General features: G+C 43.4%; 1 protein-coding gene across 1 annotated transcript in view; it reads right to left on the reverse strand.

Moving 5' to 3' along the window:
* The window catches only part of TMEM132A (transmembrane protein 132A), a 250,646-nt gene that overhangs the window by 158,384 nt on the left and 70,018 nt on the right, over positions 1-22,244 (reverse strand). The window contains exons 4-5 of the mRNA XM_077250795.1: positions 5,306-5,607; positions 5,076-5,219 (exon numbers count right to left, since the gene is read on the reverse strand). Of these exons, the coding sequence (XP_077106910.1) occupies positions 5,076-5,219; positions 5,306-5,607 (446 nt within the window). The remainder of the gene's footprint in view (positions 1-5,075; positions 5,220-5,305; positions 5,608-22,244) is intronic.

Consider the following 22,244-nt stretch of genomic DNA (forward strand, 5'->3'; position numbering starts at 1 on the left):
GTGGGATTTATGGCCAGACAGCCCTCATTATATAGTCTATTTTGCAACCACTGGCAGAGATATGATGGGATTAATAATCTTATAGATTGTAAGCTTGCGAGCAGGGCCATCATTCCTCCTGGTATCTGTTTTGAACTGTGATTTCTGTTATGCTGTAATGTCTATTGTCTCTATAAGTTGTAAAGCGCTGCGGAATATGTTGGCGCTATATAAATAAAATTATTATTATTATTATCTTATTTGTAAAACAACCTCAATTATTATGAACAGCACTATCCCTCAGTTTTTATATTGTACTCGTTATGTATAGCACCATCTCCTATTACATAGCCCCCTCTCTAATTATGTATAACACTAGATGGTGGCCCGATTCTAACATGTTGGGTAACCTAGAATATGTATGTAGTTTATTTATGAAGATTTCAGAATAATGCAATGAATACACAGGATTCGGCCAGGCGCGACCAATTAGCAAAGCGTGGTTCAAATCTCGCGCCAATTCGCGGCCGAACTGCGCCTGTCGCTGATTGTTCGCGGCCGGCTGCGACCAATCAGTGAAGCCAGGGCCTGCTGCTGGTTTTTGAGGGCACCGGGCGAAAGAGTCTCACAGCCCACGTAGCATATAACACAGCCCACGTAGTATATAGCACAGCCACGTAGTATATAGCACAGCCACATAGTATATAGCACAGCCACATAGTATATAGCACAGCCACATAGTATATAGCACAGCCACATAGTATATAGCACAGCCACATAGTATATAGCACAGCTACGTAGTATATAACACAGCCACGTAGCATATAGCACAGCCACGTATATAGCAGCCACGTAGTATATAGAAGCCACGTAGTATATAGCCCAGCCACATAGTATATAGCACAGGCACATAGTATATAGCCCAGCCACGTAGTATATAACACAGCCACGTAGTATATAGCACAGGCACGTAGTATATAGCACAGCTACGTAGTATATAGCACAGCTACGTAGTATATAACACAGCCACGTAGTATATAGCACAGCCCACACAGTATATAACACAGCCAACGTAGTATATAGCAAAGCCCATGTAGTATATAGCACAGCCCACGCAGAATATAACACAGCCCACGTAGTATATAGCACAACCCACGTATATAGCACAGCCCACGCAGTATATAACACAGCCCACGCAGTATATAACACAGCCCACGCAGTATATAACACAGCCCACGCAGTATATAACACAGCCCACGCAGTATATAGCACAGCCACGTAGTATATAGCACAGCCACGTAGTATATAGCACAGCCACGTAGTATATAGCACAGCCCACGTAGTGTAGAGCACAGCGACGTAGTATATAACACAGCCCACGCAGTATGTAATACAGCCCACATAGTATATAGCAATCTGGCACCATATCCCTGTTAAAAAAAGAATTAAAATAAAAAATAGTTATATACTCACCTTCCGGCGGCCCCCGGATCCAGCCCAGGCCTTTAGCGATGCTCCTCGCGACGCTCCGTTCCCAGTAATGCCTTGCGGCAATAACCCGTGATGATGTAGCAGTCTCGCGAGACCGCTACGTCATCATGGGTCGCTGCTGCAATGCATTCTTGGGACTGGAGCGTCATAAGGAGCGGGAAAGGCTGCCGCGGACGCCGGAAGGTGAGAATATAATGATTTTTTTTTATTATTATTTTTAACATTATATGTTTTTACTATTGATGCTGCGTAGGCATTGGTCACATAGGGTTAATGGCAGCGTTAACGGACTGCGATACACCGCGTTATGCCGGACTGCTAAAACGCTATGTGGGCGCTGACTGGAGGGGAGTATGGAGGGGGCACTGACTGGAGGGGAGTAGGGAGGGGCCAATTCGCGGCCGGACTGTGCCTGTCACTGATTGGTCGCGGCCGGCTGGGTGCGACCAAGCAGCGACGCGGGATTTCCATGACAGACAGACAGACAGACAGACGGAAGTGGACCTTAGACGATTATATAGATAGATAATTATTGTATTGTATTCTCTCATTATGTATAGTGCCATCCATTTTTACATAGCATCCTCTCTGATTATGTATCCCTCGGTATATAGTGTACTTTCTTGCTATATATAATGCTGTCCCTTACGAAATAGTGTCCTCTCTTAGAATGTATGGCGCTGTCTCTTATTACATATCTTCAGAAATTGGAAAAGAATATTGGAACAGAATTCAAATAGTAACCAAAGAGGTTTTTGATGCGGATCTTGGAGCATAACCCGCTTCATAAGGAGTGTTCACACAGTTTGTAGGTGTGAAATTTAGTGCAGATTATTTACTGTATCATTTTACAGTGTTGTGATCCTAAAAAGAATATTATTTTAATTTTACCTAGTGAGGATTTACATCACCGACTACAAGTGACAATGTAGCAGAGCAAGATTTGCTGGATAGTAAGTGGATCAGCAAGGGTTTGTACAGCAGGGTATGCAGACATCAGATGGACAAGCAGAGTGGATGCACTAGATCAGTGTTCCCCAACTCCAGTCCTCAAGAGCCACCAACAGGTCGTGTTTTCAGGATTTCCTTAGTATGGTCCAGGTGATGGAATTGTTGCCTGTCTAGATGTTGGAATTCTCACCTGGGCAATACTAAGGAAATCCTGAAAACATGACCCATTGGTGGCTCTTGAGGACCGAACTTGGGGAACATTGCACTAGATGCAGCGAACCAGTGTCAGCCTGGTGTGCCAGGGGCCCTCTAATAATATTGACTTTGGGGGCCCACTGTTGAGCTACATGCAAATATTGCCCACATTCAGAAATTTACCAAAGATTCTAAATACAGTTAAGTTCATATATATTTGGACAGAGACAACATTTTTCTAATTTTGGTTATAGACATTACCACAATGAATTTTAAACAAAACAATTCAGATGCAGTTGAAGTTCAGACTTTCAGCTTTCATTTGAGGGTATCTACATTAAAATTGGATGAAGGGTTTAGGAGTTTCAGCTCCTTAATATGTGCCACCCTGTTTTTAAAGGGACCAAAAGTAATTGGACAGATTAAATAATTTTAAATAAAATGTTCATTTTTAGTACTTGGTTGAAAACCCTTTGTTGGCAATGACTGCCTGAAGTCTTGAACTCATGGACATCACCAGACGCTGTGTTTCCTCCTTTTTGATGCTCTGCCAGGCCCTCACTGCGGTGGTTTTCAGTTGCTGTTTGTTTGTGGGCCTTTCTGTCTGAAGTTTAGTCTTTAACAAGTGAAATGCATGCTCAATTGGGTTGAGATCAGGTGACTGACTTGGCCATTCAAGAATATTCCACTTCTTTGCTTTAATAAACTCCTGGGTTGCTTCGGCTTTATGTTTTGGGTCATTGTCCATCTGTAGTATGAAACGACGACCAATCAGTTTGGCTGCATTTGGCTGGATCTGAGCACACAGTATGTCTCTGAATACCTCAGAATTAATTCGGCTGCTTCTGTCCTGTGTCACATCATCAATAAACACTAGTGATCCAGTGCCACTGGCAGTCATGCATGCCCAAGCCATCACACTGCCTCTGCCGTGTTTTACAGATGATGTGGTATGCTTTGGATCATGAGCTGTACCACGCCTTCGCCATACTTTTCTCTTTACATCATTCTGGTAGAGGCTGATCTTGGTTTCATCTGTCCAAAGGATGTTCTTCCAGAACTGTGCTGGCTTTTTTAGATGTTATTTTTTGAGCAAAGTCCAGTCTAGCCTTTTTATTCTTGATGCTTATGAGTGGCTGCACCGTGCAGTGAACCCTCTGTATTTACCTTCATGCAGTCTTCTCTTTATGATAGATTTGGATATTGATACGCCGACCTCCTGGGGAGTGTTGTTCACTTGGTTGGCTGTTGTGAAGGGGTTTCTCTTCACCTTGGAGATTATTCTGCGATCATCCACCACTGTTGTCTTCTGTGGGTGCCCAGGTCTTTTTGCATTGATGAGTTCACCAGTGCTTTCTTTCTTTCTCAGGATGTACCAAACTGTAGATTTTGCCACTCCTAATATTGTAGCAATTTCTCGGATGGATTTTTTCTGTTTTCGCAGCTTAAGGATGGCTTGTTTCACCAGCATGGAGAGCTCCTTTGACCGCATGTTTACTTCACAGCACAACCTTCCAAATTCAAGCACCACACCTCAAATCAACTCCAGGCCTTTTATCTGCTTAATTGAGAATGACGTAACAAAGGGATTGCCCACACCTGTCCATGAAATAGCCTTGGAGTCAATTGGCCAATTACTTTTGGTCCCTTTAAAAACAGGGTGGCACATGTTAAGGAGCTGAAACTCCTAAACCCTTCATCCAATTTTAATGTGGATACCCTCAAATGAAAGCTGAAAGTCTGAACTTCAACTGCATCTGAATTGTTTTGTTTAAAATTCATTGTGGTAATGTCTATATACAAAATTAGAAAAATGTTGTATCTGTCCAAATATACATGGACTTAACTGTAATAATGATGATATGCTGCTCACGTAGAAGGGTGGCGTACCACTCCTGCACAGTGGCCTACCAAGTGATTCCGCTGTTCCTGTGTGTGCCAGTCCATGCCTACCACAAACACAGTTGTGCAGGAAGTACAGGAATATCAGATATGCAATCTGGTATCTTACAGAAGGAGTGCAGTTACACTAAGGAACAGCAACAGTGAATAGGCCAACTGGTATCTTGCAGCATTTCTGGTTTTATACAGAGATACACTAGAGTTATTAGTGTAGGGGACTGAATTGAAGATGTGAACGACATCAGAATAACAGAAAGGAACTATAATAAAAAAAAAATGGTGTGAAAACATAGAGGCGAGAGCAGTTGGTTATCTGAAATCTTGACTCAGCAGCATTTTAGATGCAGGCAACACCTATAGAAGAACTTGGTAGTAAACGGTAGGTTGCTGTATTGAATGTATTGAAAACAGGAGAAGCTAAAGAGAACCACAGAATATTATGTAGAGTCATGGCAGCAATGCGGCGCAGATAGCTTAGCTGGCCATAAGGGAAGTACAAAACAGAGGCAAAACATGGGACAGGCGAGTAACAAGTACTTTGTAAATCAGTTTCCCACCTTCGGTCTGAAGCCCCTCTGTGTGTCAGATGTCCCGTTATAGTGTGATGTTTAGCACCTCTCTGTATATCAGTCTTGATAGCCCAGGTATTGGGAGCAGCCGACCGTGCAAACAGGAGTTCCAGACCAGAACGGCAGCGCAATCTATTACATGTAAAAGCATGTTATGTTACATTCAGCATACTATAAACAAAATATACTTATATCAACACTGGTAGGAAACGTCTTACCTTAAAGTGAAACTAGGTTGTGTCCAATTATGCCTGAGACTAACGGAGGCAGTGAACACCTCTCCTGGTAACAAAGTCTTGTCAGGAAGTGTGATCGTCATGAAGTCCCCCACATTTAAATGCTGAACCTTTGGTGAGCTCACACCCATCATTTGCACAATCCCTGCAATCTCGGATTCTTCCTGTGAGTACTTGCAATCTTCAGAAACAGAGTAATTCAGGGTTACATTCACATGTGTTGAGACCAGGGTGAACCAGGGAGGTGAAAAAAGAAGCTCCACAACACACACATCTAAAGGAAGCTGGAAAAGAGAATGATTGTACTTCACAATTCAATTCTGAGCAACTAAGTTATAGAAAATATTAAGGTACAGTATATGCAAACATGATTAAAAAACACCATTCGCTTTTATCTATATATATAAGAGGCATCGTGATTACTCGCTAATCCCGCCCCTTGTACAGTAGCTCCGCCCCACCACATCACCACACATAATCCCTCCCCCACCCCATTACCACAAACAATCCCGCCCCCCACCACATTACCACACATAATCCCACCCCCCACCACATCACCACACACAATCCCGCCCCCCACCACATCACCACACGCAATCCCGCCCCCCACCACATCACCACACACAATCCCGCCCCCCACCACATCACCACACACAATCCCGCCCCCCACCAGATCACCACACACAATTCTGCCCCCCACCCCATCACCACACACAATCCCTCCTTAACTTTATTTTAAGTTAATTTACCACCTGCGTAAGCGCCATTGAATGTTGTCATTATTTACTTTAATCACCAGCAGCGTTAATTAGATGGCAATGAGCGTGCCGATTGTTAGCTGGCTGGAAACATCTAGTATACAATATATAGGAAATACGGTGCAGTATCACCTATAATTCATACATAATACATATACATACTGTATTTTTCGCTTTGTAAGACGCACTTTATTTCCCCCAAATTTGGGGGGGGGGGGAAATGGGGGTACGTCTTACAAAGCGAATATATATTGCTTACCAATACAGGCTGGGATGAGGGGGTGTCCACCGCCGCTGCCGCGGTTGTAGGCCGCCGCGGTTGTCCGCTGCTGCCCAGACTGATGCTGGAGTCTCCGATGCTGCGGGGGGCTCTGGCAACATTTTGTGAAAGGCCAGAGCCCCCCAGCAGTTCGTCCATGCTTTCCTGCGCGACGGACTCCGGGAAATGGCCGCCAGAATTTTGGGAGATGAGATTTCAGCGCTGAGATCTCATCTCTCGAGATCTTGGTCCCAAGATGTCCATCTCTGCATGCGCCGCCTAACGGCGGCCATTTTCCCGAAGTCCACCGCACACAAAAGCATGGACGAACTGCTGGGGGGGGCGCTCTGACAGAACCCCCCGCAGCACCGGAGACACCCCCGCAGCACCGGAGACACCCCCGGAGCACTGGAGACACCCTTGCAGCACTGGAGACACCCCTGCAGTACAAGAGCCCCCCTGCACACCCCCTCATCCCAGCCTGCATCAACGCTCCACTCCTGCCTCCTCCAGCAGCGACTCTGGGACCCTGATCCACCACAGCCACAACCCCCGGTAAGCAATAAGACGCATGGATTATAAGAAGCACCACCAATTTATTAAAAAAAATTTCTTTCCTCTTTTTCTCCTCAAAATTTGGGGTGCATCTTACAATCCGGAGCGTCTGTATTACAAAGCTAAAAATACGGTATATAATAGCCAAACCAGAATCTCAACTTGCAGACACTGTTTCGGGGTACTGCCCCTCATCAGTGCAAAGTGGAGATCTGGTTTGGCTGTATGAGAGGCGTCAGACTGGCAAATCTGCAAATTGAGATTCTGGTTTGGCTTTTATCCTAAGTCATGTGACAAGGCTCGTTAAAGGCTCAACATTGACTTGTAGGATTGCTACCTTCCAATAGGTGGCACTAGAGTTCTAGCTCTCTTCCTCTCTGAAGAGACAATTGGCATAATTAGCATATTACCCAGAGGAGCATTGCGGCTTTAAGTCTCCTCATCTCGGCATGCTTAGCATGTTGCTCTCCGCAAGGAGAAACGATACTTCTTGGATAACGTCCTAAAAGCATTTCACCCACTGCTTAATAGTTGATGGTGCTTAGTTATATTCTGTTGTTTAAGTGTTCCCTTTATTTTTTTGAGTAGTGTATATTAATTAGGGTGTTTCATTTTGTATGGTAAAAATTAAAATGTCAAATTTTTGCAGACTTTGCTTACGCCCCGAGTCTCACTAATGTAAAAAGTATATATGCCAAATTTCAAGTCGATCGAACAATATTTAGAGGTTGCACACTTTTATCAGTTTAATAAGAGTACGCAAAAAAAAAGATTTTCAATGTGAAGTATTTTTTATTAGAAATTAAAAGCATTAAAAACTTAGAATAATAGTGACAATAAACAGTAACATTGATAGGCAATATCATACGTATTAAATGATTTACATTAATGTGCTGTGAAAGATGCAACTCCTTCTTTTGTTCGCTTGGTGGCGGCTTTTCTATGATACTCGACAACTCTTAACAAGAACTGTTTCTGTTGTTCATCTCTGATTGAATTATTAAACTTCTTTATCAGAGCAATGCCCCTTTCAGTGGTGTCATTCACCACCTTAAGAGCATTGACGGAGCTTCATAGTGTATCACTGCAATATTCTTCTACGTCGTGGATCCTAAACAATTCAAAGAATGTCTTTGTTTTACTTGTAAAAAAAATCGCTGAGGTCTTTTCCTTCAAAAACTAGGTTGTTACCTTCCAACAGTTTCAGTTCCTTTTTCTTTGCAGGTTTCATTCTTAAATTTTCAAACATCTTATCCTTCTCAGCCTGACCGATACGTTCATCCCAAAATGCCAATCCTATGTTCGTTTCTGACAGATACCAAATGTGACTCTTAGCCACTGTGAGGGCACTTTCTCTGACATCTTTATCTGGATAATATTGCAAAAGCTGTAGCATCTCCAAATCATTCTTTGGAGCCCATCGACTTACAACTGCCTCGTGCCAAAAGTGGACATATATTAGACAGACAAAACGCGCTACTTTTCTTATTCCTTTCAATTCGGTATTAGAAATATGCAATTGTTTAGTGAATAGCACAATTTTGAGTACATATATGGCCTTTGCCATCCACCTTGCTTCAGTCAGAGCCCCTGGAACCCTAAATTCGAAATAGTTTTCATCCCAGCCTCCAAGATATAGAAATGATAGTTCTAATAGCTCTTTGTAATCTTCTCTTGGATGACTGCCATCTTGCAAGACATTGTTGAGGTAGTCCACTATTTTCACACGTTGTTCTTCTAGAAAACCTTGAATGGGATTTTCTTCATCTAACATCGTGGAATAGGATTTCTTATCAACTGAATTCCACTGATTTTGGAACTTTCGGAAAATCTGGATGTCAGGACCACTTGATGGTATGTTACAACAGTTACCAAACACTCCTTTCACGATTAATTCGTGGGTGTGGTGACGGCAAGCCAACCACAACAATGGTCGCCCAAATTCAATTTCAATTCTGATACATGCTCCTTGGATCATTCCTGTATTCGATGCAGTTGTATCGAAAGATATACCAATGATACAGTCAAGTAGCGGGAATCGGTCCACCTCCTGAATAACAACTTCAGCTATTAGCTCACCAGTACTTTTCTGGGCAACAGGTACGCCAAGCAAATGCTCAAAATCTTTTCCAGTTACAAGAACAGCAACTCTATCTTCTAGAGTTTTGACACTCCCACAGGCAACCGAGGGCAACAATTTACTATCCCCATGTAAGACTAAATGAGGAGGATTTTCAAACAGTGACTTTTCCATGTTCTCAGCCATTTGTCTTTTGTTAATTGCCCGAGCTCGGAAAACGGTAGATGGAGATATGGAAATGCATGAAACATCGTGACCAAGGCTTTTTGCAGTTGCAATAAATAAAGTACTTGTTTGTCGAATGGAGAGTTGTTCTCGATCCCATGTAGCCGTGAGTGTGTGATCAAGAAGTTTTAATCTACGACCTGAATAAGATTTTTTCACTGGCGATGCAGAAAATTCGTCCTCTTCATGAATTGATGATGATGGAGATGAGACTGAGTGTTCCACTATAACTGTCTTGTGCATTTTGGCGATTTCTTTATAATGTTTCATCTTGTATGCCTCCTTTTTTTCTGTATTTATTTTCTTCATTTTAAGTTGTGAGGCAAGAACCTTATCTACACCACTCATTGATGAACTCATACGATCCTCTGTTTGTGACATAAGGAATGCTTTATCATCTTCTAGTTCGCTATTCATGGACATCACATTTTGCCTGGCAATATCAAATGGCTCAACAAGATCACCTTTCCAAATCTGCCGCTTCTTATTTGCTTTGTCAGTGTTTTTGATTTCTCTTTACCCAGATGTTGATATTCCTTGTATAACTTGTGTATACGAGTTCAGATATTCTCCTCTGTCATAACAGGGATATTTGTTTTCCTCCACACTTCCTGTAGTTTAATACTTGTGGATTTAGCAGCACGCGAGAGTGTTTCTTTCATTTCCTTGTAATGTTAAATAAAAACTAAAAGCACTTGTTCCTTGGAAGGGAGTCGAGCTCCCAAAAATTCACCACCAGGCACCTGTTCAAGTAACCAAATTCCCTTTCTAGTACTGATTTTCAGTTTGACTACCTGCAAAACATAATAGAAACACAACATACACATTAGTGTGATGTCGATGATACATTTTCATGAATTTCAGTACTTTCAGATAAAAGTGATCAAAGTGTGCAACCCCTAAATATTAATCGATTTCGCTAAAAATTTTTACATGGATCTTTTAGATGACTTAGACCAAGGATTCAAGCAAAGTCATGTGAAAATCATAACTTTGGAAAAATGAAACACCCTAGTGTATATACATAACAGCTCTGGCAAAAACTAAGAGACCACTGCAAAATTTTCAGTCTGTCTGATTTTTCTCTTAATAGGTATATTTTTGAGTAAAATGTAAATTGTTCTTTTATTCTATAAACCATAGACAATATGTCTCCGAAGTTCCAAGCAATACATTTTGTATTTATTTTCTGAAAATGAGAAACGGTCAAAATAATAAAAAATTAATTGCTTGTAGACCTGGATTTCTGAACGGTCCATGAAATCTGAAATAACAGGCTGATAATTTTCAGGTGGTAGGGTCCTTATGGGATCCACTGCCTTAGGAGTTGCCTGGTTCCTAGGGCCCCTTGCTGGTGGTCCCTCCTCACTAGATGAGGAAGAAAAAGGAGGAAGCTCACTGCCTGAATCCATGTCAGAGGCAAGGAAGGCGTACGCCTGAAAGCGTATGGTGAATAGCATCTTCTTGACAAATGGGCCATTTTTATTTTATTCTTCAAAACACTGTGGATGTGTGTGTAAGTGGTGCCTTTACCAATGTATTGTGTGGGGATTGTGTAAACGGTACTATTTATTATAAAAAGTAGAGGAAACAAAAGAAAAAGGAAACATTTAGGAAAAACACTTAGAAGAAAAAAAATGAAAAGAAAAAGGAGTAGATGTAAAATAGAAAAATAAAAAAACACAAACAAACTTTATATAAAAAATAATTGCAGTGACGTTCACTACAATAGTGCCCTACCTATAAAGTTACTCGGTGCTATATTTTTTTGCAAACAAAAAACGGACGTACACTTCCCTAATGCGTTAGCTAAAAATTTACTCTGCGCCATTTAATTTCCAAAAGAAAAACAGTACCTCCCTACCTATAAAGCTACTCTGTACTAACTACCATTTTTTTTAAGGAAAAAAAACCAAAACGGACGTTACTTATCAGAGCGCTGTGGCCGAAACACGCGTTGGGGAGGGCGCACTGCCCGCAGTTATGATAATTGTGTACTCACTATGAATGTCACATGGGTTATGTCTGCTCTAGACAGTGTTAGGCCATATGGAATAGTGCAATAATGACTGTTAACATCTTGATTACAATTACAGCTGTATATTGTACATGGATGTATATTGTTGAACTATGTGCGCCTTATTTTTTGCATGTGCATGTTTAATTCTTCACCCCATATCCTTGCACCTTGGTTATGTTCAATAAAATATTTTGTAATTTGATACTATTTGATCGTTTTTGTTTTGGTCTCTTGTTGGTGATATTAAAGGTTAAAATGCTCAGACAGCGGGCACACTGAAAAAGCACAAAAAAGTGAGCCAAAGATACAAATGGGAGCGAGTGGGATAGAGGGTGTGGTGGGGGAGGGGGACTAGAACAGGGATTGGGGAACTTCTGCTATAATCACAGATCTTTTACACAGCAGTTAGATTGAGATCACAGGAGGATCGCACTGGCTACCAATGATTTTTCTCTCAGTTAACGGGATGGGGGGGTATACAACCATTCTGCATGCCAACTCTGAGGTAAAGATGGCATGCAGAGTAGTGATCGCCTTTTTAGATTAACCCCTTTTGCGCTGATTGGCTGAACAATAATTACTGACCAATGTGCGCCAAAGGGGTTAATCAGCCGAGATGATATCGCGATCACCCTATCCATTGTGATTGCTGTCATTGGAGATGTCTCAGACAGCACCAATCACAGCATATCACATTGATTTTTTTTGTTAACTCAGACCACCCTATCACTGTGAGAGCTGGCACAGGGGGGGTACAGTGACATGCAGGGGCAGCCTGCTGTCAGAGACAGAAGCCATCTTGACTTGTTCACCATGCGATGCAGCGAGATGACCGGAAATAGCAGGGTCATATATACATCACTTTGTGTTAACGCAGCTCCAGCAGCGCAGTATATATATGGCACATGTCAACAAGGAGTTAAACATGTTGTCCTTGGTGTGATTAGAATCCAGAACTAGGGATGGGCGAATCTGAATGCTAAAGTCTAGGGTCTGTACCGGACACCTAGTGTCCAAAACCGAACCCCTAACATGAACTTCAAACCAGAAGTGCTTTTAGCGTTCGGATTCATCTGTCTAATAAAGCTTGTTGAAGCCATGAACCTTTATGGCTGTGGGCACTTACTGCTGCATCACAGCCATGCCAAGTACTGGCATGGCTGTGATTGGGTGGTGCATGTGACCCAGCCTGTATAAAGGATGAACCATGGGTTGCACTACGATCAACAGCGTTGTCACAAGAGAAGTGTGCCACACAGCCTAGTGAATACAGCTCCTATTCTGTTCTTTACAGCCTGGCTATTAGTGTCCATACAGCCTGGCCCACAGTGCACTTACAGCCTTGTCCAGAGTGCCCTAACAGCTTGGTGCACACTGCCTATACAGTCTGATCCAGAGTACAAGCACAGAATGCTGCACACTGCCTGTAAAACCTGGTGCATAGTGCACTTAGAGCCTGGTCCAAAGTGCCCTACAGCCTGGTGCACACTACCTGTAAAACCTGGTGCTTAGTGCCCTGACAGCCTGGTGCACAATGCACTTACACCCTGATCCAGAGTGCCAATAAAGCCTGCTGCACACTGCCCTTACAGCCAGGTGAACACTGCCTATGAAGTTTGTTGCTTAGTGCCTGGTGTATAGTGCCCATAAACATGGGCAGATCATCAGATAGGGGGCGTGGTTGTGGTGCTGCTGGTGGTGATGGTAGAGCTACTGCAAGGAGAGGACGTGGTAGATCTGTGCCAGTTATGTGCCCAAGTGAAACACCTTCCTCAGGTAATTGCAGGTGAAAGAACATTCTGCGTCATTACGTAGGCCTGAGTACTACTGGCAGAATGGTGAGGCCGACAGTGCATCCAGTTCCCTTGCATTGTCTTCCACCTGATCCCCTGCAGATTTGGCACCTGAGGACCATGGTCATCATTCTTCCATCTCACCCCCTTGCAAAACAGCCAAGCAGTTTGAGCCCCAAATCATGCAGCAGTCTCTACTGCTTTTTGATGACTCTGCTGGTTGGGGTTCTTTGGTCCATCCACCTGGCCCTGCCTCAGAAGTGGAAGAGACTTTCCGACAGATTGTCCTTCTGTCATACTACTACATTCAACCAATTTTAGTAAAAAAAACTCACTCTAATTAGGCATTTTGCTATCAAGGAGCATAACCATGCACTAGACTAGTAAAGGAGTCCCAAACCACAAAGAGCCCTTACATCCACCTCCAGAGAGGTACTTTGTAACCCTGTCGATTCATGGGCCCAAATCTAAATCAATTTTAAACTCCACACGTCCTCCCCATTACCCAGGGAAATCACATGGAGATGCTTTTCTCAATGGTAGTTAATGAGTTTAGATGCATCAATAGTAGCTAATGAGTTTAGCTGTATCAACAAAGCGGTCAACACACAAACATTTAATGAGAACAGAACAAATGTCCCAGATGTCCCGTAGGAGTAACCATAATATTGACATCAGAAGTGCGTACAAAAGGGACTCGATCAAGACTATGTATGCTGTTTGATACTGACTACTATGAGAAACTCCCTGATAATCTCATGAAATAATGAGAACGCACACAACTTCTACAGAACGATATAAATGAAGGTGTCATTAAAAGGAGAGGGATTATGTTCATATAAAAAAATCCACCCATGGCTTTATTCTACTATCTACCCAAGATACATAAGAATATCACTAACCTATTGGGTAGGATAATTATTTCAGGGATCTCCTTCCTCACCTGAAATCTATTGCATTTAATTGATTTATACATGCAATAACATGTCACCTTCAGAACATCGCAAGGAAAAATTAATTGTTTGGGTCACTCTTGATGTATCCTTGTTATATTCGTATCCACAATATAAGTGGATTAACTCCATCAAAAAATTTCTGTATGATGATCCATTCATACATAATCAACAGAGTGACATTTTAATTAATGCCATCCATTTTACGTTCACTCATAATGCATTTTCTTTTGATGGCTCATTCTACAGAGAAACCCGAGAGACTGCTGTAGGGACACATTTTGTCCCTAATTATGCTAATCTCTACATGGGTTTCTTTGAAAATAAAAACATTTACAACAATGACCTCTGGTATAAATACATTGTCCTACATATGATATATATTAATTATGTGATCTTCAATTAGGACACCACCAACAAGGATCTTGAGTCTTTCGTCCAATAAACAACAATGACTGGGATCTAGTTTTCTCACATACTTTTTTCAACTAGAGAAATCAAATGCCGTGACAAAACGTTCTTCAAAAAAGTGGATTGCAATAGTTCTTGACTTTAGGAGTGCACATTACAAATGCTCGAAGGTCAATATCTTGTTCAGCAAATACAAAATGTATCAGGCGCAAGTGCACCAAGAAAGACTATAATGTCACTCAGCTTGGTTCTGAGCAAAAGATTTCTAGCAAGCAAAAATGAGAGAAAGTTGTCGAACATAAAAAGAATGCTTGATTCCTAACCTTAAAGATGAAACACATGTACATGGTTTTAATATGAATTTTATTGCAATATTAGGTGTCACTCAACAGTTAGAGAAATATTATGCATATATTGTTCTATCCTTGAAAACTCTCTATTTAAAAGGCAATATTCCAAAAAGGATTACGTATCATAGGTGTGAATACTTTTCTGCCAATGACAAAAGTATTCTCGGAGTGATACCTTTATTGGTTAAAAAGAAAAAAATATGTTTGCAAGCCTTCAGAGCACAGAGGCTCCTTCTTTAGGCAGATAGCAAATAGATTAATAAGAAAAAAATCACAACAGTAGGGCATTTGTTCAGGGGGTGGGAGGTGTGATGCCTCCTAAAGATAGGCCAAGGTAATCAAATTAGGCATTTTGTTACAAATGGAGAGGCAGTGGGAATGTTCTTAAGGCGGAGTCACACATAACGATATCGTTAACGATATCGTTGCAACGTCACGCTTTTGGTGACGTAAGCAACGATCCTGCTAACGATCTCGTTATGTGTGACAGCGGCCAACGATCAGGCCCCTGCTGGGAGATCGTTGGTCGATGGGAATGATCAGGACCTTTTTTTGGTCGCTGATCACCCGCTGTCATCGCTGGATCGGCGTGTGTGACGCCGATCCAGCGATGTGTTCACTTGTAACCAGAGTAAATATCGGGTTACTAAGCGCAGGGCCGCGCTTAGTAACCCGATATTTACCCTGGTTACCATTGTAAAAGTTAAAAAAAAAACAGTACATACTCACATTCTGATGTCTGTCACGTCCCCCGGCGTCCACAGGGTTGACTGTGTCAGCGCCGGCCATAAAGCAGAGCACAGCGGTGACGTCACCGCTGTGCTCTGCTTTACAGCCGGTGCTGACACATTCAGTGCAGGCAAACTCTCGGCAGCAGCGTGTGCATTACCAGCGCTCCTGCCGAAAGCAGTTTTAACCCTGTGGACGCCGGGGGACATGACAGACATCAGAATGTGAGTATGTACTGGTTTTTTTTAACTTTCACAATGGTAACCAGGGTAAATATCGGGTTACTAAGCGCGGCCCTGCACTTAGTAACCCGATGTTTACCCTGGTTACCCGGGTGCTGCAGGGGGACTTCGGCATCGTTGAAGACAGTTTCAACGATGCCAAAGTCGTTCCCCTGATCGTTGGTCGCTGGAGAGAGCTGTCTGTGTGAAAGCTCCCCAGCGACCACACAACGACTTACCAACGATCACGGCCAGGTCGTATCGCTGGTCGTGATCGTTGGTAAGTCGTTTAGTGTAACGGTACCTTTAGTGATCTGGAGTCCTTCTGGTGGAGGTGTGAATTGTATCCATGTAGTGACTCATAAATCCAGGTCTTAAATTGAGTCCTAGTGTCAAAGAATTGAACATCTTTATCAGTTTGAATTCTCAAATTTCTTTCTCTGTCATCCTTAAAATTACCTTTTAGTATTAAGAATTACCCTTAAGGTATGTGCACACGTCAGGATTTCTTGCAGAAATTTTCCTGACAAAAACTAGTCATTTCTGCCAGAAATCCGCATGCAGGCACAACTCGATCACCTCTGCTACATAACAGCGATCATCAGATCGCTGCTATGCAGCAGAAAATCAGGTGTGCTGTGAGCGCCGACCACAGGGTGGCGCTCACAGCTACCGGAGATCAGTAACCATAGAGGTCTCAAGGACCTCTATGGTTACAATACTGAAGCATCGCCGACCCCCGATCATGTGACGGGGGTCGGCGATGCGCTCATTTACGGCCGCGCGGCCGGAGGCGGTAGTTAAATGCCGCTGTCAGCGTTTGACAGCGGCATTTAACAGGTTAATAGTGGCGGGTGAATCATGATTTCACCTGCCGCTATTGCGCGCACATGTCAGCTGTACAAAACAGTTGACATGTTGCGACTTTGATGTGGGCTCACCGCCGGAGCCCACATCAAAGGGGGAGACACGACATGCGCAGTACTAGTTCGGCGCATGTCGTGAAGGGGTTAGAGGGAGGGTGCCATAAAAAAAAAAATTCCAGTGGTGGTGTGTATATAGGGGCAGGTAGCAGTGGTAGGTGGCATACAGTGCCTAAAAGTAGTATTCAACCCCCTGCAAATTTAGCAGGTTTAATAAGATGCAAATAAGTTAGAGCCTTCAAACTTCAAACAAGAGCAGGATTTATTAACAGATGCATAAATCTTACAAACCAAAAAGTTTTGTTGCTCAGTTAAATTTTTATAAATTTTAAACATAAAAGTGTGGGTCAATTATTATTCAACCCCTAGGTTTAATATTTTGTGGAATAACCTTTGTTTGCAATTACAACTAATAATCGTCTTTTATAAGACCTGATCAGGCCGGCACAGGTCTCTGGAGTTATCTTGGCCCACTCCTCCATGCAGATCTTCTCCAAGTTATCTAGGTTCTTTGGGTGTCTCATGTGGACTTTAATCTTGAGCTCCTTCCACAAGTTTTCAATTGGGTTAAGGTCAGGAGACTGACTAGGCCACTGCAACACCTTGATTTTTTGCCTCTTGAACCAGGCCTTGGTTTTCTTGGCTGTGTGCTTTGGGTCGTTGTCTTGTTGGAAGATGAAATGACGACCCATCTTAAGATCCTTGATGGAGGAGCGGAGGTTCTTGGCCAAAATCTCCAGGTAGGCCGTGCTATCCATCTTCCCATGGATGCGGACCAGATGGCCAGGCCCCTTGGCTGAGAAACAGCCCCACAGCATGATGCTGCCACCACCATGCTTGACTGTAGGGATGGTATTCTTGGGGTCGTATGCAGTGCCATCCAGTCTCCAAACATCACGTGTGTGGTTGGCACCAAAGATCTCGATCTTGGTCTCATCAGACCAGAGAACCTTGAACCAGTCAGTCTCAGAGTCCTCCAAGTGATCATGAGCAAACTGTAGACGAGCCTTGACATGACGCTTTGAAAGTAAAGGTACCTTACGGGCTTGTCTGGAACGGAGACCATTGCGGTGGAGTACGTTACTTATGGTATTGACTGAAACCAATGTCCCCACTGCCATGAGATCTTCCCGGAGCTCCTTCCTTGTTGTCCTTGGGTTAGCCTTGACTCTTCAGACAAGCCTGGCCTCGGCACGGGAGGAAACTTTCAAAGGCTGTCCAGGCCGTGGAAGGCTAACAGTAGTTCCATAAGCCTTCCACTTCCGGATGATGCTCCCAACAGTGGAGACAGGTAGGCCCAACTCCTTGGAAAGGGTTTTGTACCCCTTGCCAGCCTTGTGACCCTCCACGATCTTGTCTCTGATGGCCTTGGAATGCTCCTTTGTCTTTCCCATGTTGACCATGTTTGAGTGCTGTTCACAAGTTTGGGGAGGGTCTTAAATAGTCAGAAAAGGTTGGAAAAAGAGATAATTAATCCAAACATGTGAAGCTCATTGTTCTTTGTGCCTGAACTACTTCTTAATACTTTAGGGGAACCAAACAGAATTCTGGTGGGTTGAGTGTTGTGAACTATACTTCTTGGCTCCCTCTTGTGGTCACTAGTGATTTGGCACTTGGATTGTCTTTTACCAGGTTGGTACTCACCTGCTTCGTTAGGCCTGGGGTGTTGCTATTTAAACTTCCTGGATTCTCAGTCCAGTGCCTGGCATCGTTGTAATCAGTTCATTTCTGTTTGCTCCTGTCTTCGGGTCCTGGTTCTTTGCAAGATAAGCTAAGTCCTGCTTTCTTATTTTTGATCATTTGCATTGTTTATATTTTTGTCCAGCTTGTACAAAATGTGATTCTATGGAGCTGGAAGCTCTAGGGGGCTGATATTCTCCTCCCACACCGTTAGTTGGTTTGGGGGTTCTTGGATATTCAGCGTGGATATTTTGCAGGGTTTTTGCTGACCATATAAGTCATCTTACTATATTCTGCTATTAGTCAGTGGGCCTCTCTTTGCTAAAATCTAGTTCATTCTTACGTTTGTCTTTTCTTCTTACCTCACCGTTATTATTTGTTGGGGGCTTGTATTACTTTGGGATCTTTTCTCTGGAGGCAAGAGAGGTCTTATTTTCCCTTATAGGGTTAGTTAGTTCTCCGGCTGGCGCGAGACGTCTAGGATCAACGTAGGCACGTTCCCCGGCTGCTGTTAGTGTTTGTGCTAGGATCAGGTATATGGTCAGCCTAGTTACCACGTCCCTATGAGCTGGTATTTATGTTTGCAGACTTTGCTGTAATCTCTGAGATCCTTTGCCATTGGGATCATAACAGTATGCCAGGCCTATGAATAGTTAATGCATTGCAGAAGTGGGATTAAAAGAAAAGGAGTTCTGAGGTTTTTTTTTTTGGTTTTTTTTTTTTCTCCTCTTTCTTCCTTCCCCTTTTTCTCAGAGTGGCTGTAAGCTTTGCTGCAGACATGAATGTTCAGACCTTGATTACTAGTGTGGATCAGCTTGCTGCACGAGTGCAGAGCATTCAGGATTTTGTTGTTAGCAGTCCTATGTCTAAGCCTAAGATACCTATTCCTGAGCTGTTCTCTGGAGATCGATTTAAATTTAGGAATTTTAGGAATAATTGTAAATTGTTTCTATCTTTGAAACCTCGTTCGTCTGGAGATTCAGCTCAGCAAGTTAAAATTGTTATCTCCTTTTTGCGTGGCGACCCTCAGGATTGGGCTTTCTCGTTAGCGCCAGGAGATCCGGCATTGGCGGATGTCGATGCGTTTTTTCTGGCGCTCGGATTGCTTTATGAGGAGCCTAATCTTGAAATTCAGGCAGAAAAAGCTCTACTGGCTATCTCTGAGGGCCAGGATGAAGCCGAAGTGTATTACCAAAGATTTCGGAAATGGTCCGTGCTTACTCAATGGAATGAATGTGCTCTGGCCGCAAATTTCAGAAATGGTCTTTCTGAAGCCATTAAGAATGTGATGGTGGGTTTCACAATTCCTACAAGTCTGAATGATTCTATGGCGCTGGCTATTCAGATTGATCGGCGTTTGCGGGAGCGCAAATCCGCTAATCCTCTGGCGGTGTTGTCCGAACAGACACCTGTTTCAATGCAATGTGATAGAAACCCCGATGCAGCAATGCAATGTGATAGAATCCTGACTAGAACCGAACGACAAAATCATAGACGACAGAATGGGCTGTGTTTTTACTGTGGTGATTCTACACATGTTATATCAGCATGCTCTAAACGCCTAACCAAGGTTGTCAGTCCTGTCTCCATTGGTAATTTGCAGCCTAAATTTATTTTGTCTGTGACTTTAATTTGTTCATTGTCTTCCTACCCTGTTATGGCGTTTGTGGATTCAGGTGCTGCCCTGAGTCTTATGGACTTGTCGTTTGCCAAGCGCTGTGGTTTTGTCCTGGAGCCTTTAAAAGTTCCTATTCCTCTCAGGGGAATTGATGCTACGCCACTGGCGGAAAATAAACCGCAGTATTGGACACAAGTGACCATGTGCATGACTCCTGAACATCGGGAGGGGATTCGTTTTCTTGTTCTGCATAAAATGAATGATTTGGTCGTGTTAGGTCTGCCATGGTTACAGACCCATAATCCTGTTTTGGATTGGAAGGCTATGTCGGTGTCGAGTTGGGGTTGTCAGGGAATTCATTGCGATTCTCCGCCGGTGTCTATTGCTACTTCTACTCCTTCAGAGGTTCCTGAGTATTTGTGTGACTATCAGGATGTATTCAGTGAGTCCAGGTCCAGTGCTCTTCCTCCTCATAGGGACTGTGACTGCGCTATAGATTTGATTCCTGGCAGTAAATTTCCTAAGGGACGATTATTTAATTTGTCTGTACCCGAGCATGCCGCGATGCGTTCTTATGTCAAGGAGTCTTTGGAGAAGGGGCATATTCGTCCATCCTCTTCCCCTCTTGGTGCGGGATTCTTTTTTGTGGCCAAGAAGGACGGGTCTTTGAGACCTTGTATAGACTATCGGCTTCTGAATAAAATCACTGTTAAGTTTCAGTATCCTTTGCCACTATTGTCAGACTTCTTTGCTCGGATTAAGGGTGCCAAGTGGTTCACCAAGATAGATCTTCGTGGTGCGTACAACCTTGTGCGCATTAGGCAGGGAGATGAATGGAAAACTGCATTCAATACGCCCGAAGGTCATTTTGAATACTTGGTGATGCCCTTTGGGCTCTCTAATGCTCCTTCAGTGTTTCAGTTCTTTATGCATGATATCTTCCGGAAGTATCTGGATAAATTTATGATTGTTTATCTGGATGATATTCTGGTTTTCTCGGATGATTGGGATTCTCATGTAAAGCAGGTCAGGATGGTGTTTCAGGTTTTGCGTGATAATGCTTTGCTTGTGAAGGGCTCAAAGTGTCTCTTTGGAGTGCAGAAGGTTTCCTTTTTGGGTTTTATTTTCTCCCCTTCTGCTGTGGAGATGGACCCAGTCAAGGTCCGAGCTATTCATGATTGGACTCAGCCCACGTCTGTTAAGAGTCTTCAGAAGTTCTTGGGGTTTGCTAATTTCTACCGTCGCTTTATCGCTAACTTTTCTAGCGTTGTTAAACCTTTGACGGATATGACCAAGAAAGGTTCTGATGTGACTAGTTGGGCCCCTGCAGCCGTGGAGGCCTTCCAGGAGCTGAAGCGCCGGTTTACTTCGGCGCCTGTTTTGTGCCAGCCTGATGTCTCACTTCCCTTTCAGGTTGAAGTGGATGCTTCTGAGATCGGTGCTGGGGCTGTTTTGTTGCAGAGAGGCTCTGGTTGCTCTGTGATGAGACCATGTGCTTTTTTCTCTAGGAAGTTTTCGCCTGCTGAGCGGAACTATGATGTTGGTAATCGGGAGTTGTTGGCCATGAAGTGGGCATTTGAGGAGTGGCGTCATTGGCTCGAGGGTGCTAAGCATCGTGTGGTGGTCTTGACTGATCACAAAAATCTGATGTATCTCGAGTCTGCTAAGCGCCTGAATCCTAGACAGGCTCGTTGGTCATTGTTTTTCTCTCGTTTTGACTTTGTGGTCTCGTACCTGCCTGGTTCGAAGAATGTTAAGGCTGATGCTCTTTCTAGGAGCTTTGTGCCTGACTCTCCTGGAGTCTCGGAGCCAGCTGGTATTCTTAAAGAGTAATCGTGTCGGCCATATCTCCTGATTTGCGACGTGTGTTGCAGAGATTTCAGGCTGGTAGACCTGACTCTTGTCCACCCGACAGACCATCCCGAAGAGGCTTTGGACACACGTTTCCATGGATTTCATTTCTGATCTTCCGGTGTCTCAAGGAATGTCTGTCATCTGGGTGGTGTGTGATCGTTTTTCCAAGATGGTCCATTTGGTACCCTTGCCTAAGTTGCCTTCCTCTTCCGATCTGGTTCCTTTGTTTTTTCAGAATGTGGTTCGTTTACACGGCATTCCGGAGAATATCGTGTCCGACAGAGGATCCCAGTTTGTGTCCAGATTCTGGCGATCTTTTTGTGCTAAAATGGGCATTGATTTGTCGTTTTCATCTGCCTTCCATCCTCAGACTAATGGTCAAACGGAGCGAACTAATCAGACACTGGAGGCTTATTTGAGATGTTTTGTTTCTGCGGACCAGGATGATTGGGTGACCTTCTTGCCATTGGCGGAGTTTGCCCTTAATAATCG

This window comes from Ranitomeya variabilis, chromosome 4 (genome assembly GCF_051348905.1).
Source record: "Ranitomeya variabilis isolate aRanVar5 chromosome 4, aRanVar5.hap1, whole genome shotgun sequence".
Taxonomy (NCBI): Eukaryota; Metazoa; Chordata; class Amphibia; order Anura; family Dendrobatidae; genus Ranitomeya; species Ranitomeya variabilis.